Below are 17,606 nucleotides of genomic sequence, written 5' to 3' on the forward strand. Positions count from 1 at the left end.
ACAAATGTTAATTCACTACAAACAACTAGATTTTGATAGCGAATCACAAATTTGGTGCAGAACAACACTTTTGGAAGCGAACACTGATTCATTGCAGACAACTCAGTTTCAGCAGCAAATCACAAATTCGCTAGAAACAACACACTTTCAGCAGCGGACGCTGATTCGCTGCAGACAACACCATTTCAGCAGTGAATGCTAATTCGCTACAGCCAACACAATTTCAGCAACGAAAGATAATTCACCGTAAACAACTCAATTTTGGTAGCGAATCACAAATTCACTACAAACAACATACTTTCAGTAGCAAATGCTAATTCACTGCTGATAGCTCAATTTCGGCAGCGAATCACAAATTCACTATAGAACACATACTTTTGACAGTCAATGCTAATTCATTGCAGACAACTCCATTTTGGCAGTGAATGCTAATTCACTATAGACAACTCAATTTCAACAGCGAACACCCATTCGCTACAACTATCTCAATTTCGGTAGTGAATGCTAATTCGCGCATTCGCTGCAGACAACTCAATTTCAGCATTGAATCACAAATTCATTGCAGACAACTCAATTTCGGCAGCGAATACATATTCGATTCATACAACTCAATTTGGTAATGAAAACTAATTCGTTGCAGGTGAAAACATTTCCATTCTTAGGATTTTCTACCTCAAATGCACCATGCTTAGAGATGGATTTAATCACAAATAGACCAATCTATTTTGTCCTTAACTTCCCAGGAAAGAGATGTAATCGTGAATTATACAAGAGAACCTTTTGACCAACATGAAAGGATTTTCTAAAAATATGTTTATCATGCAAAGCTTTCATCTTATGTTTTGAAATTTTTGCATTTTCAAATGCATCATTTCTCAACTCCTCTAATTCATCCAATTGAAGCTTTCTATTTTTGCCAACCTCGTTTTCATTGTCATTAAATTGCCAGATGGCCTAACATGCATGGTGCTCAATCTCAACAGGGAGATGATAAGGCTTTCCATAAACTAGCCTATAAGTTCCTAAAGAGGTCTTGTAAGTAGTGCAAAATGCCCACAAAGCATCAACTAGTCGTAGGGACCAATCTTTACGGTTTGGATTGACTATTTTCTCTAAAATGTTCTTGATCTCCCTATTTGCCAACTCAACTTGGCCACTAGTCTGTGGGTGATAGGGGATACTTACCTTGTGAATTATACCATATTTTCTCATCAAAAACCCAACGGGCTTGTTACAAAAATGTTTTCCCCCATCACTAATCATAGCCCGAGGCATGCCAAAACGAGAGAAAATATTTTCTTTCAAGAATTTGACCACAACTCGATGGTCATTGGTTCGAGATGCAATGGCCTCCACCCATTTAGACACATAATCAACAGCTACAAGAATGAATCGGTAACCAAATGAACTTGGAAAAGGTCCCATAAAATCAATCCCCTAACAATCAAATATTTCCAAAAAAAAAATGGGGTTTAGGGGCATCATGTTACGCCTAGTGAGGTTACCTAGTCGTTGTCATCAGTCACATGCAACATATAAGGCATGGACATCTTTGAACATGGTGAGCCAATAAAAACCACACTGCAAGATCTTGGTAGTGGTTTTCTTAGAAGAGAAATGCCCACCATAGGCTAATGCATGACAAAAATTAATGACACTTGGAATTTCATGATCAGGGATGCACCGCCTCATAATTTGGTCAGGGCAGTATTTAAATAAGTAGGGGTCATCCCAAAAAAAGGTATGCACCTTGCGCAAGAATTTTTTTTTTATCATGTTTAGACCAATAAGAAAGAATCTGACTTGTGGCTAGGTAATTTACTATGTCAGCATACAATGGAGAGCCAATGTAGGAAACAGTACCTGCACAAAATAAATTTTCATCAGCAAAGAATTCATTTATTGGAGATTCATCAATTGTGGTCTCATAGCTTGAAAGACGGGATAAATGATCAGCCACTACATTCTCTACTCCCTTTTTATCTCGAATTTCAAGGTTAAACTCTTGGAGCAGGAGGATCCATTGAATCAAACATGGCTTGGCATCTTGTTTTGTGAGCAAGTATTTCAATGCTGCATGATCAGTGAAAATAATAACAAGAGATCCAACCAAATAAGACCTAAACTTGTCTAATGCAAAGACCACAGCTAAGAGTTCTTTTTCAGTTGTAGTATAATTCAATTGAGCATCATTCAAAGTCTTGCTAGCATAATAAATGACATAAGGCTTCTTATCTTTTATTTGCCCTAAAACAGCCCCTACCGCAAAATCACTAGCATTACACATCAGTTCAAATGGTAAAGACCAATCAGGAGCTTGCATGATTGGTGCAGTGGTCAACAACCCTTTAAGCTTTTCAAAAGCTTCTTGACATTTTGATTTCCAATCAAATTGAACATCTTGTGACAAAAAGTTACATAATGGTTTGGCAATGGTACTAAAAGAATGAATGAATCTTTGGTAAAAACCAGTGTGTCCTTGATGCAATTATATTATTCAATAGTTTCACCCATATTTAACTAGTGTTTTGCCTATGTTTTATATATAAAATGCCTTGATATTCTTTGTTTTATGTTTTGAAGGCACTTTTGGATGAAAGATGCAAAAAGGAGTAAATTGGAGATAATTGGCAGATTTGACCTTCAGTCAATGTTTTGTGCAGAGTGTGAGCTCTAGAGGTTGAAATGAAGTGATTCCAGTGGCATTAAAAAGCTAACATCCATACCTTTTTAGAAATCTAAGGCAACAAAATAAAATAAGGAAGAGCATGGAAATCACAGCCTTCAAAGTCAAATCTCGCAATCTACTAGTGTTGACCTTCGGCCATTCCAACTTGAATATCTGGAGCTACAGAAGTCCAATTGATGCAAACTCAATGTTTTTGGATTCATGACTCAAAGGTCTATAAACGCTCCAAATTTAAGCCAAAAAAGATTTCATATGAGGGAGATATTATTTTTCAAAGATGACATCTGAATTCTGCCAACAAACAGGTTTCATGAAGAAACGAGTCCAAATTACGTTTCAAAGTATCTAAACCGATATCCAAGTTTTTTATTTCAGCAATTTAGCTCCTCTAAGTCAAAGCTTGAAGATTTCATGCAAGGATATTTCTCCTTTTTTAGGAAAATAGTTATTGAAGTACTTAAATGTAAACAGTCTACTTAATGGAAGACTATTTTGTAAAATAGAGACTTAGGGTTTCCTAGGATATAAAAAGAATGAGAGAAGAGAAGGGGGCAGCCAGCCAAGAAGAGAAAAACGCCCCTTTCCTTTAAGAAACCCTAAATTATGCATTCTTCCTTCTTTTTGATTAGTTGTTCAACAAACATGCAAGGCTAAACACTTTTTCTTGGTTGCAAGGACACAGAAACCTTCGGATTTCAAGAACTGTGAGATTTATTTTACCTTTTCTTTTCAGTTTATATGATGAATATGTTTGTTCTCCTATGCTTATTTTTCCTATGATTGTTTATTTTAATTGTTAGAGTGGACTCTAAGTTATTATTGTAGACAATCTATTGCTAAGTTTGATATCAAAACCGGAGTTGTGGTATATGAACTTGTGAAGCAACTGAGTTTAATAATTGTGGCGGATCTATGTTATTAATATTAGGGAGAACATTCAACCAAATCAAACATAGACTGTAGACAGTTATGTTTTCTTGATTAATCAACTTATCTAGTTCTTAAGGCTGCCATTGAATTAAATTACTAGTGCGGACACTATGGTTATTTGATGGTTAGGGTTAGTTATACGGCGGATCCGTTAACTAACCAATGTTAAGAAGAGATAAATATTCATAAAATAAATTGATGTTTCGTTTTCATGATCATTTCTGATTTCTATAGGTGGATGTGTGCTTGTGACCAAGGTTTGTTCTCTTAATAATTTTCTGATTTTATTAAACTTTGTTCGATAGTTTTCTGTTTTTTTTTTTGCTTTAGCCTAAATAACATCCAAACCCCCCCAAATTGCATATCATCTAGCATAAAAATCTAACTTGAATCTTCCTCGTGGGATCGACCCCTTGCTAGCTATATACTATCTTGTGTGTTGTGTTTGAAGTTAGGGTAATTAATTTGTTAAAAAGGATCTCACATCTTTCACAGTCCTAGGGGTAGGTAATTTTTGAATGACTTCAACTTTTGACTTATCTACCTCTATCCCTTTTGAAGAGACAATGTGACCTAAGACAATGCCATGTGTCACCATAAAATGACACTTCTCCTAATTGAGTACAAGATTACTCTCCTCACACCTTTCAAGAACTTTTTCCAAATGCATTAGACATAACTAATAAGAATCCTCATAAACTGAAAAATCATCTATGAAAACTTCCAAAAAATTTTCCACCATGTCACTAAAGATACTCATTATACATCTTTGAAAAGTGGCTGGTGCATTACACAAACCAAAAGGCATTCTTCTATAAGCATAGGTACCAAAAGGACAAGTGAAAGTGGTTTTTTCTTGGTCTTCTAAGGAAATCTCAATTTAGTTGTAACCTCAGTATCCATCAAGAAAACAATAGAAAGCTCTTCTGACTACTCTTTCAAGCATTTGGTCTAAAAATGGAAGCAGAAAATGATCCTTCCTAGTCACCATGTCAACTTACGATAATCAATGCACATACGCTATCCAGTTTGGATTCTAGTTGGTACTAGCTCATTATTTTCATTCTTCACTACTGTAACTCTAAATTTTTTTGGGACAACTTGGGTTGGACTAACCCATTTTGCGTTTGCAATGGGATAAATGATACCTGCATCAAGTAGCTTAAGCACTTCACCTCTCACTACTTCCTTCATGTTTGGGTTCAATTGTCTTTGCATTTGCCTCATAGATTTAGCCTCTTCTTCAAGATAGATTCTATGTGTACATAAAAGAGGGCTAATTTCTTTCAAGTCAGTAATAGTCCACCCAATTGCTTTCTTGTGTTTTCTCACCGCTCTCAAAAGTTCTTGTTCCTGCTCTATGCTAAGTTTTGATGAAATCACAATATGATATGATTCATCTTCTAACACTTCCTCAAAATCAACAGGAAAGTAGAATTTATCTACTTAGACCAACACATCCTCAACAATACCCTTGAGAATCTTGATTGACCTATCAGCTAATTGAAAGGTGATTCGAGTAGGCTTGATTTCTCCTAAACCTAATTGTTCGTAAACAGTGTAAGGTATTAAATTCACACTTGCTCCTAAATCCAACAAAGCTTGGTCTATCTTATGACTTCCAATAATGCATTAAATGGTAGGACAACCAAGATCTTTGTATTTGGGAGGGGTCTTAAACTGGATGATAGTACTAGCATGCTCAGTTAGAAAGGCTCTTTCTTTCACATTTAATCTCCTTTTGACTGTGCATAAGTCCTTAAGGAACTTTGCATAAAATAGGACTTGTTTAATTGCATCAAGGAGTGGAATGTTGACTTTCACTTGTTTGAACAATTCATAGATTTTCGAGTTCATAAGATCATGTTTAGGTTTCCCTAACCTTTGTGGAAATGGTGTTCTAGGAATAAATTCTAAATCACTCACTTTAACTCAAATTTTTCTTGAATCATCTCCTTTCTCACTCACTTCTCTCTCATTTATCTCACCTTCTTTTTCACTCAAACTCTCATTTGTCACTTGTGTTTTGATTCCCTCTTCACTTTCCTTAGATTTCTCCTCCACAATACCTTTAGGAATCCCAAAACCTATAGCTTTGTCAACAATCTTTCCACTTCTAAGGGTAGTGATGGCTTGGACTTGTTCATGGTTTGAAGGTTAACTAGATGAGGATTCACTCATGTGTACCTGACCTCTAGGATTTGGCATTGGTTGAGCTGGGAAGCCCTTCTCTTGAATGCTTAGTGATTGAGTCAAGTTGGTTAATTGACTTCGAATGTCATCTAAGGTCTTATTGGTCTAGTCTTGAAATTTGTAAGCTTGGTTGTTGATTCCTCATTGCGTTTGCATGAATTGTTGAAGAGTATCCTCTAGGGATCTCTTATGAGGTGGTTGGTACGTGTTATATGTGGGAGCATAAAATGGTTGGGTTGGAGGTTGAAATGTTTGAGGTACTGAAGAGCCCTCATTTCTCCATCTAAAAATTTGGGTGGTTCCTCCATCCAGGATTATAGGTCTAAGAGTAGGGATTGCCTACTTGATTTGAAAATGGCTTTCTAACATTACTTGAATCAGAAGTTTGGCCATATAGCGCTTCCTTGAAGGATGGAATGGTAGGACACTCAGTTGTCCTATGCCCTTTTCTCTCACAAACAACACAACTTTCCTTTTGTTGTTCACTCATGACATGCACTTTTTTAATCTCAATAGACTCTACTTTCCTAGCCAATGAGGCTAATCTAGCATTGAGGTCATCAGTCTCTTTCAATTGGAACTTCCCACTTGAATGAGAAATGGTGTTTCTAAACTCAACATGAAGTGGGAGAGAAGTCTTCCATTGATTTGTGTTTTTAGCCAATTGATCAAAAAAATCAAAGGCTTCACTTGGTTCTTTTTCATAAAACTCACCATTACACATGTTTGACACTAGCTTTTTAAAATATGCGGTAAGAGAGTCGTAGAAGAAACTCACTAACCTTCACATCTCAAAACCATGGTGGGGGCATGCATTTAACAAGTCTTTGAACCTTTCCCAAGCTTGGTGAAATGACTCATTTGGACTACAAGAAAAATTCATCATTTGACGTTGTAAGGCTGTCGTCCTATAAGTGAGGAAGTATTTTTTTCAAAAATTCAGCTTGCATTTCTCTCCATGTACCTATAGACCTAGGACGCAATGAGTTTAGCCAAAGCTTGGCTTTATTCTTTAGAGAGAATGGGAACAATTTAAGCTGAATGGTTTCCTCGGTGCATGTTTTATCAATAAAAGTATTACATACCTCTTCAAAGTCCTTAATGTTTATGTATGGATTTTCAGAATCCATACCATGAAATGTGGGAAGAAGTTGAATCATGCCCCGTTTCAAATTGAAAGCTTGTTGGTTAAGAGGCAAGATAATACACAAAGGTGTACTTTGTCTAGTCAGGTGAAGATACTCCCTAAGAGTTTAAAAATTAGGTTGATCATTGAATTGTGGAGGTCCATTACCTTGAACAATCCCTTCACCCTCTACATCTTCAACATTAGCCATGATGAAAAATAATATAACAATTATATGAATATGAAAGGAAAGAAGAAAAAAATAGAAAAAGAAAAAGAAGATTGCCAATAAAAGTAAATGAAACGTAAAAGATAAAGTAATAACACAAAAATAAAAATACAACAAATTAAGAAATTCACACTCCAACTAATAAGCGATATTAACAACAATAAACATTAAAAGATAATTATAAAAAACATGAATAAAAAGGCGGCAATACCGGCCAAGCACTTCAGACAATAAATATTAGAAAAATAATCACAACAAAACAACAAAATAAAATAAAATAAATAAAAAAGCGATAATACCGGCCAAGCACTTCAAACAATAAATATAAGAAAAATAATAACAACAAAATAAAATAAAATAAAATAAACAAGAGGCGGTAAAACCAGTCTTATAATATAAACAATAAATATAAGAAACTAATTAGAATAAAGAATAAAAGAAAAATAGTTGAACCAACCAAAATCCAACAATTAATAGTCCAGTCCACAGTCCAATATCCGAAAAGTTGAGGTCAATTTTTTTTTTTAAGGCGGTAAAACCAGCCATTTGATTTTTTATTTATATGTATTTTTTTTGTTTTCCAATAATAAAATATAAATTTGTTACCTTTGCTTGCTAGCTCCTCGGCAACGGAGCTAAAATTGCTTGACCACTTTTTAAGATCGGCTTGTTTTAACTCGCAAGTGCACGAGTGTGCGATGTAGCAATTAACTCGGTAAGATCGAGTTCATATCCACAGAGAGCTAGATCTAGAAATTAAGCTAGGTAACAAAAAAAATTCAAAATAAATTAAATTAACAATAACTTGGTTGAAAGTAATTGATGGATTTGTTTTCAAAGATGAAAAAGTGTAACTAGATTTTAAATGACAAGAAAAGGTAAGTCTTGGTCAAAATCAATTTTAATGGTGATGTATTGGTGATTCCTTCAACATATATAAGATAACTCAACCTAATATCAACGATAGTGATATTAGATCGGAATATATTACAATGAAGTTTAAAAAGATGAAGATTGATTATGGCTTAAAAATAAACAAGTACTTTCATATTAAGTAAGACATTGAATCAAGCAATCTCAATACTAAAATTAACGTTTGTGCATAAAAATTCAAGATTATAACATTACCTAAATGATTTCTAAAATTTCTTTGCAATAATAAAACATTCATGAAGAAAATAAAAAGATAGACATTAAGATTCATTCATATCTTAAAGAACTCACCTCAACCACATCATCCTTGATTTGGATCCAAGAAAGAGATTAGCCAACCATGATTATATATAAGAACACTTCAATAAACATGAAATAACTTGAATCACACTGAAAGAATAAATTTTACAAACTGAAGAACCGAAATCTACAAAGAAGATCACAACAAAATTTCAGTAAAAATTCTAACACAAATCTGACTCTAACTTTGGACAGCAATTCGACCCTCTTAGAAGCCTCTCTTGGAGATGGCTATTAGAGACATATTTATAGTCCATTTTGTTAGCTTTCCTGATCATTAAAGAACAGCTCATTTGGACATCGGAGTCAAAAGTTATGGGCAAAACACCAAAAGGTATTCTAGAAAATCAAATCAGGCCAGCTTGGAGAACACTTTGGTGCACGTTTTTCTTCCTCCTTTATGAGCTGTCTCTTTCTTATTTTTGACCCAAAATAATGTCACAATGTCCCCTCCAGCTTTCCATCCATGTGCTTGCCCTCTTGGATCAATGAATTACCCAAAATAAATCAAATGTTATTTGTTTTGTGGACATGTAAGATCATAAATTATGCTTGGGCTGATTTGGGGTTGAATTTAAGCATCAAATAAGAATAAAAATGTACCTATTATTTGGTCTAATATTGACACTAAAACCTTGAGTGTTTGATAATTGAAGTTTGCACACAACATAAGGCAAGTTTGGGCTTGAAATAGATCATGTGATATTCTTTTCTAGAATTGGAATAGAATTGATTTTTGGGGCAAATTTGGAGCACTTATTTGAACCAAGATTTGCTTCAATCTTCAACTAAATTTCTCTTCAATTCTTTGTTCCGAATTCCGACATTGAATTTTTTGTAATAATTCATTTAAGCTCCAAAAACCTATCGAAACATTAAAAGAAACTTCATTACTAAAAAGCACATCAATTATTATAAAAAAAAACCCAAATAAAAACAATAAATACATATGTAAAATAAGAGACTTAATGATACTTTTGATGCACAATCAGCAGGCAACATCATTCGGCAGTGAAACCTAACTCGCTGCAGACAACATAATTCGTTAGCGAAAATTCCATCGTTGCAGGCAACACCATTTGGCAGCGAAACTTAACTCGCTACAAACAACACAATTCGACAACAAAAATTCCTTCGTTGCAGATAACACAAATTGACAGCGAAACTAATTCGCTGCAGGCCACTTAATTTGGCAGCAAAACTAATTCGTTGCATACAATACAATTCGACAACGAAACTGGTTCGTTGTAGGCAACACAAATCGGCAGGGAAACTAATTCGCTGTAAACACTCCAAATCAGCAGCGAAACTAACTCGCTGCAAACAACACCCTCGGCAGCGAAACTAATTCGTTGTAGGCAACACAATTCGGCAGCAAAAATTCCTTTGCTACAGATAACACAAATCAACAACGAAGCTAATTGGTTACAGACAACACAAATTGACAACGAAACTAATTCGCTGCAGACAACACCCTCGACAGCAAAACTAATTTGCTATAAACAACACAATTCAGCAGTGAAAATAACATAAATCGACAGCGAAACTAATTCGATGCAGGCCACACAATTCGACAGCGAACTAATTCGATGTAGACCACACAATTCGACAACAAACTAATTCACTACAAACAACATAAGTGTACACATAACATCATCTTAACATATTATTATACAATTTCATCAAACATAAGCAGAAATTTATGTCATTAACACCAACATAGTTCCAATTTTTATTTCAGCAGGGTCTAAGGCCCCAGTGACTTCACAATTTTGTACATAACCCTTTCTAACACAAGTTCTTCTATCATACATGCAAGAATCAAAATAATAATGCCATCATGCATTCTGTTTTAGTTCAAGTGTGTCCTTAAGAGTTCAACAAGATCATAATTTCCGCATTTCTTCATCTCATTCCATATTTCATTCAAGTTCATCAATCATTCATTGGAAGTCCAGACATTAACATCAATACAAATTCTATCTTAGTTCACCAACTTGGTCGATCCTCTTCTTAGGTTTACACCCTTAAAATCACTCATACTCACTTAGATTTCTTTGATAAGAGTCTACACATGAGTTCTTATATGCATCATTCCACTTAGATCTTCCATTTAATTATTTCTGAAACTATGTGTGTATGAACACTAAGCCTAATACTTTGGGGTATTCATACCCTCCTTGTTCTGAAATCATGGGGTAGCAACCAGCCAAAGAAGAATACTTCTCTTACCTCATGTTTTTTACAGCTTTAGAGCAGGTTTTGGTGACATGGTTCTTTCCTCAATCTTGATTTTTCCATCTCTTCCATCTCTGTTGTATAGCGAGTCTGTCACACTCCATATCTCTCATGGTTTCAGTCATCAACGTAACTCTCTGGCTCTCTTTTTCTTCAAACACTCAAGGTATGGGACATACAGCTGGTGTAGGTTGGTCTTCTTCTTGAAAAGGATGGTTGTTGTTGCAGTCACAGCTGCTGGCCAGTTATGGGGAAGGCGTCTGGACTCCTCCTTCCATGGCTTTGGCCACTTCTATCTTTCCCTTGGTCACCCTTCTTCTCCAGCATTCAAAGGTGGTGCATGCAGCTGGGTTTGCAACTGTTGCGGGCATATTTTTTAGGAGAGGAAGAAGCCAAAAGCATGCAGCCCGTTTTGGAAAGAGTGCCCATTTCTCTCTCCCTGCTGCATTTATACCCCTCTTAAATGCAAAGGGGGTGTTTAGACGTTGGACCAAGGTTGTCCTTATCCCTTTTTTGGGTTATCCTTGGGCTAGTTTCTATTCCCATTCTCTTTAGGAGAGGCTGGTCCAACACTAATTTTTTGTTAGATTTTGCAGTGTCGTAGTTGATTCAAAAATCGACAGTGAGAACTGCGCCACTGTCGATTCATAAATTAGCAGCCAATAACTGCATTGCTGCCGATTCAGAAATCAGCAGCAAAATTGCATCGCTGCCGATTCAGAAATCGGAAGCCAACTATGTCGTTACCGATTTCTAAAATCAAAAGCGATAGTGGAGTCATTTTGGCTTTACTTCTCTCTTTTTTTAGGTGTTTACAGTAGTATAGTAGATGAAGAATTGGTTGAGGCCATAGGATCGGTTGGAGGTTAATCCTATGAATTCTCTAATACCAAGTGAAGGTTTAGATAGTAATGAAGAACCACAACGTCTTGCATATGGCTGGAAGATTCAATTATATAGAAACTTTTACATACTATTTAAAGACACACATGCTATACAAGGAAAGATGACTATACATTCTATAACTATAACAAATCAATTCATATATCTATGGTTCTTTACATTGCAGTAATTATCTCCTTGACATATTGTTTCCTAGATATTAGCATTGATTCTCTCATTGATGTCTATCGTGATTTTCTCTAGAGAACAAGTTCGTGTTATCTCGAACACTGTCACAGGTAGAGAGAGTTTTATCATAGTGTTGATTGGAGTTGCTGGAGTTCACGGTGGAGCTGGGTTGAAAAGGCATTAGTGGAATCTGTTGTTGAATCAATGATAAAGCTCACGGTGGTTCGCCTTGTTGCTGTCGTTTGTGGTTGTTGAAGAGAGATGAAGCATACGGTGGAATTGTTATACATGGTGGAAATTCCTTATTTGTTGCTGCTCACGGAGAAGATTTAGTGATGTTGTGGTGAAGAGATGTTAGTGGAGTCCGCTGCTATTCACGGTGGTTGGCTTTATTGTTGTTACTCATGGCTTAACGACGCTGATGGAGGTTATGGTTGATGGTGGCAGAGGCTAGATAATCAGATAGTTGGGGAGAAAAATGAATTTGAGGGTGGCTATTTTTGTCTTCAGTAGAGATGAATGAGAAGATTTTCATTTGGGTTAATTTCAGTTTCATTGGATAAAAGGATGAGAGATTTTGGGATTTGGAGGAACAAGTCCTAGTGTGAAGCTATTTTTAGTTGATAAGAAGAAATGGAAGAGTTTGGTTTGTTCTTGGTGTTTTTGTTTTTATGTGGTATATGAGCTGGTGAATGGGGGAGAGAATACAAGGGAGTCATGTTTATGTGCTAGCTGATTTATGAGAGTGAGGGGTAATTATGTATGGCTTTTTTTGGTTGTTGAGGGAGTATCTAACTAATTCCTTTTTTTTTAGCTAATGCTTATCTCAAATCCCCCCCCCCCCCCGTGTGTGAGATTCCCTCACTATTTAAAAATAAAATGATTTATCTTTTTCCTTTTAATTACTTGGTCTCCAAGCAAACTTGGTGACCAAGCAACCCAATAATCATTTTGATCCTTTATTTTCTTTTTGTTTTTTGTTATTTCAGTCCCTTTGTCCAACTTTTTTTTTTAAGGCAACATTAAAGTGGACTCGATGAGAATGATTTTTTTAATTATTAATTATTTTGAAAAGACGTTGAAGATACAAAAAACGACTATATATATATATTGGATTTTTTTGTTGTTTTTTGTTATTTTTATAATTTGTTTTTTAAAGATAAAAAAATCAGGTTATTACAACCTCTATTTTAAAACTACAATTTTTATCGTTAATTCTATCATCATCATCATCACTAACTCTATCACTAGCTTTATAGCCTTTGCAAATATATTTATAATTTTTATCATCAACATTCTATGGTGTTAGTATAAAATCTTATATTAGTATAAAAATTATTGTCATTATTATAATTATATCAACTATTACTATGTCACGACAACCACCACAATGCTACCTTTTTAATGAAGCGTATTATATTATTTGTTTGTTATTTTAATTAATTATTATTTTAGTTTTTAAAAATTAAAATAAAATTTGTATACAATTAATTATTTTGTTAAAAAAATAAATAGTTTTTAAGAAAGTATAAATAATAAACAAACAAAAAAAACCTTTTTTTGATGGGAGGAAAGTAAAAGGTAAAAACAGAAAGTGATACCAAACGCCACCCATAACTTAACTAGAGGGAGTTATGTACTTTCGGTAATGGAAGCGGCTGCTAAAATTAGGAGCGATGAAAGTAGACAAATAATCTTAAATTCGAAAATATTTGCTTTTGTTTGAGATTTATCAATCTCAGCTGAATGTATCGCCCTGTTAATTGTTTAAATTGGATGGGATCGTTCTAATATATTGTTGAGTAGAGGAATGTACTCTAAATTGATCTTTGATTCAATGAAGATGGTCGGTCGGTGGGATATAGCCAGAAATTCCTTCATCCGATATTCGCCGTAGACTTGTACTAGCATCGTGGACTCATCCAAAACTGGGAAAAAAATGAGTGCACAATATTGAATATGCATCCCCACCGTGACATGAATGTGCGCTCCGTCATTATAATTGAAAAAAATAAATTACACTATTGCATGAAAGCCATATCGATCAGGGCACTGTATATTTGAGCATGTAATCTATGAGAAGCCTTGAATCAAATTCCAGGATGGCTTATCCACTCAGTGGGCTTATGATTTCTTGTTCTAATTCAATTCCCCGTGAAATTTTCTTTGTTAACTAGCTTAAGGCGTTGCATCCGCCAAGAAGACTAGTTTACATGGACTACTACCAAAAAGGAGATCTGTGTTGTTGGCATGAGATGATTGCAACCTGATTAAACAGAATTCTCAGTGCCCAATGTACGGCATTTGAAAATCATTCTACTGTATATCATCATAAAGCTATGCATTACTCTCACATATCAAATGACAAAAGATAGACAGGACTCACAGGGCATCCTCAACATCAAGTTTTTGTTTCCGAAGCCAACAAATTTGGATCAATAATGGATTCAGTGGTCCTAGATAGCATTATAATTGGAGATCAAATTTGAGCAAGCATTGCTGTTGTGATTGTAGGCATCGATGACTACCATTCTCCTGTATTTTGTCAGCAGCATCCATATATATCATATACAGTACCATATTTGGCAGCTGGGAAGAAACTATTTCACCAGCATCTCTACATCAGTGGCTACTTCCATTTGAGATTTTACTCAGGCTTCTGATGTTGAAGTTGAACCAGTGTTGCTCTGTTCCTCGAAACTCTTTACTGGGTCTGCAAATGATAGAGTACAAGGCCACCTATACAGAAATGGTAAAGTTAAATTATGATACAACATAAGCAATGCGAAGCACAATAAAACCATTATGAAATTTACTCTCTTACTTGCTTGACATTATTATCTCATTATCTATAGTCATTTTCTCATCAAATATGTTGCCTGAAAGGAAGAGTCAATGTAATAAAACAGCAATAATAGTTATCAAAGTGGAAGAAAAAAAAAAGAACAGACTCAACATCAGAAAACAGTAATAGCATTATCGACAGCATATTCAACTGTCATTCGAATCATTTGCAAGTACAATAATTGTTGAAACACGTGGAGCATGAATTATTGGCAAAACTGTTTACCTCCATAAAGATCTTTCTTTGAGAAATATTTTGCCATCAAGCGCTGGGTGTAGTCAGCTTCATATTTTTTGCATTTGTCAATGTACTCCACACTGTCAAGAATCCTAGTAATGGGTGGACATTGGTTATGTTGCCATGCAGATCAGGAAACAAGAAATGAGTAAATCATTACTGATGCGACTTCATATGTTTCATGGATGAAACAAATGACATTTTAATTTTAATGGACTTGTTTACTCAATGCTATTGCTTGTGACTAATTCAGATTATAATGCTCATAGCTGAACCGATAAAAAGGCAACATATGTTAATAACTCTAAAAACTTAAATGGTTCACCGTATGACAGACTCAAACAGAGGTGATCCTTAATAAAAGAGAGTTTTGTAACAGAGAGGAGGTTTTTTTTTTTCTTTCAGTGAATCCATCAAAACTTGTTCGAATTATTTCAAAGAAAACAAAAGGAATGCATGATTTCTGAAAGAGAAAAAGTTAAGTCTATGATTTAAAAAGAAAAGTGGAATCAAAGAAATCCAGAAAAAGAGAATAAATTAAAATAAAACGAGGACACCAAACAACATGAAGATAATGTCTTTGAAAACACTGAACTGAGCTAAAACTCCCCACTGTTACTGTCCATCCTTGGGTATCATACCAAGCAGCAATTACCCGTCTCCTAGATGGCTACTTATAATCTCTAACGAGCAACCATCCCATTATAAAAATAGGTCCATGCTTCCCCAAACAATTTATACTGTCTACTGGCTGGATATATAAGCGTGGATAAAAAGAATTAAAATAAAATAAACTATGATTGCGGACCTCAGTTTGGCCATTGAAGTTTCCTTTCCTCAAAATTAAAGAGTTGATCATGGAACAACATGACACTTGGTGAATGATTAAATTCCCAACTTACAAGGCTATAATAGTTTGTGCAATGGTTAACATGTCAATCAAGATGTAACAAATTCCAAGAAGGAAAGAATGATCTGTGAAGACGACCATATGTGACTGTTAAGTATCTGTCAAATTATTACTCGTGAAGACATTCATCAATCAAGATGACAAAAATAAATAAATAAAATCAGTCTAAACACATACGAATACCATGAAATATTACAAACAATCCCTTTGTTTTCTGCTAATAACAAAAACACACAGAAATTAATAACCACAATCTTGAATTCAATCTGTAAAAGGGGGAAATGGATGGTAAGGAGTTATCAATTTTATGCAACCTGTTTGGTTGCAGAGAAATTAACAGGAAAACACGAAAACAAGAATGATTTATTTATGATGAGTTAAAATTTAATGCCAATTCCTTCTCAGCTAAGAAGAAGAAGAAGGGAACTGACTCAAAATGTGAAATGTCAGGCTGTTCATCCAGTTTTGCATTGGGGACAAGTACACCCTTCTCACTTGGCTTCTTCTCCTCCAGCTTATAAAATATTGCCAAAATATTTGCAATCAATATTTTATTACTACGGGAAAAATGAAATAAAAAAAAAAAACATGTATCCATACGAGAGAGAGTGTACTGTACCTTGGAGACAACTGGTGGCGGTGGCGGTGGTGGTGGGGGAAGCGGCGGCGGAGATGGAACGGTTTGGGAGACAGAAGGAGGTGCTCCTGCTGCTGTTTGCGGTGAAGCCATAATAATTATTTTTCTTTTCGGCTTCTGCTTTCACTTGTTATATATTAAACAATTTGTTTTTGACCTTTAACAAAGTTTGCTGGTAACAAGAATTAAGTGCCCAATATATACACTGGTTCTCAATTGGGTCCGCAAGAATATTTCTCCTCATCTGGGTCCCCAAAGAATATTTTTTTGAAATTATCAATTAAATCTCCCGACCCATTTTTCATCCAAATTACCATTATATAAAATTAAAAGACAGATTTTTGAAAATTTGTAAATTTTTCAGTCAAACATTTACAATGATTTTAGATAGAAGAATTCAATTAAGGAATTCTGAATAGTTCTTGAACCTAATTTTTTAAGAAAAAGTATATGCTGGAACATAATTGAGAGAATGAGATAGATTGGAGACTAATCTAAGATTCCCCTTTGTTTGAATGTATACTAGCACATTCATCCTCGCTCTGTTCCATATCAAATTATTTTAAAAAAAAATTTAAAATAATATTGACTATGAAGATTTTTTTGATAGTATTATTAAATCCAATCAAACAATTTGATTTTGAAACCTACTAACTCGGCTCTTTACCTAATTCAAGTTTCAAATTAAATCATATGAGAGCTGATCTAAAGTGAATTATATAATTTAATGGGTTTGAAGATAACTTGGATAACCAGTAAAAACATGACATAACTTTTAAAAAAGCTTTAAGATGATAATATTTTTTTATATTGAGTCAGATTGGATCAACTTCGGTCACCCTGTGACCTGGATCATAGACTTTAATAGGTTTAATAACTTTGTTATTTTTGTAAATTATTTTTATTTAATTTTATGATAACATTAGATACTTTCAAAATCGAATATCAACCCTAAAAAAATATTTATTTAAAATCATGATAACCCTATAAAAAAATAGAAAAAATAAACCATGAAACTCGTGAATTAAGAGTGAAATATCAATCAATCCAATATTGAATAAGAGTGAAATAAGAAAAAACAATTCGAAAAATTAAACGACGAGAAACTAAAAACAAAAATATATCAGGTTTGATGGGTAAATCTACTAAACTCGTGAATTGAGTAACCCAGGTCAACACGCGTCAGACTCACAAACCGAGTCAATTGGAATTAATAAATTTATTTTTCTAAACTATTGTTTATTTAACTATATGATAACAAAAATAAA

General features: G+C 34.5%; 1 protein-coding gene across 1 annotated transcript; it reads right to left on the reverse strand.

Annotated features, from left to right (window-relative positions):
• Nucleotides 1–13,979: 13,979 nt before the first annotated feature.
• LOC133678264 (uncharacterized) lies at nucleotides 13,980–16,478 on the reverse strand. The gene is made up of 5 exons (XM_062100534.1): nucleotides 16,321–16,478; nucleotides 16,133–16,215; nucleotides 14,780–14,883; nucleotides 14,534–14,588; nucleotides 13,980–14,448 (listed from the first exon to the last, which is right to left on the reverse strand). Exons 1-5 carry the CDS (start codon nucleotides 16,429–16,431, stop codon nucleotides 14,361–14,363), a joined length of 441 nt encoding a protein of 146 aa, XP_061956518.1. The 5' UTR covers nucleotides 16,432–16,478; the 3' UTR covers nucleotides 13,980–14,360.
• Nucleotides 16,479–17,606: the final 1,128 nt, after the last annotated feature.

Source organism: Populus nigra, chromosome 18, assembly GCF_951802175.1.
Source record: "Populus nigra chromosome 18, ddPopNigr1.1, whole genome shotgun sequence".
NCBI lineage: Eukaryota > Viridiplantae > Streptophyta > Magnoliopsida > Malpighiales > Salicaceae > Populus > Populus nigra.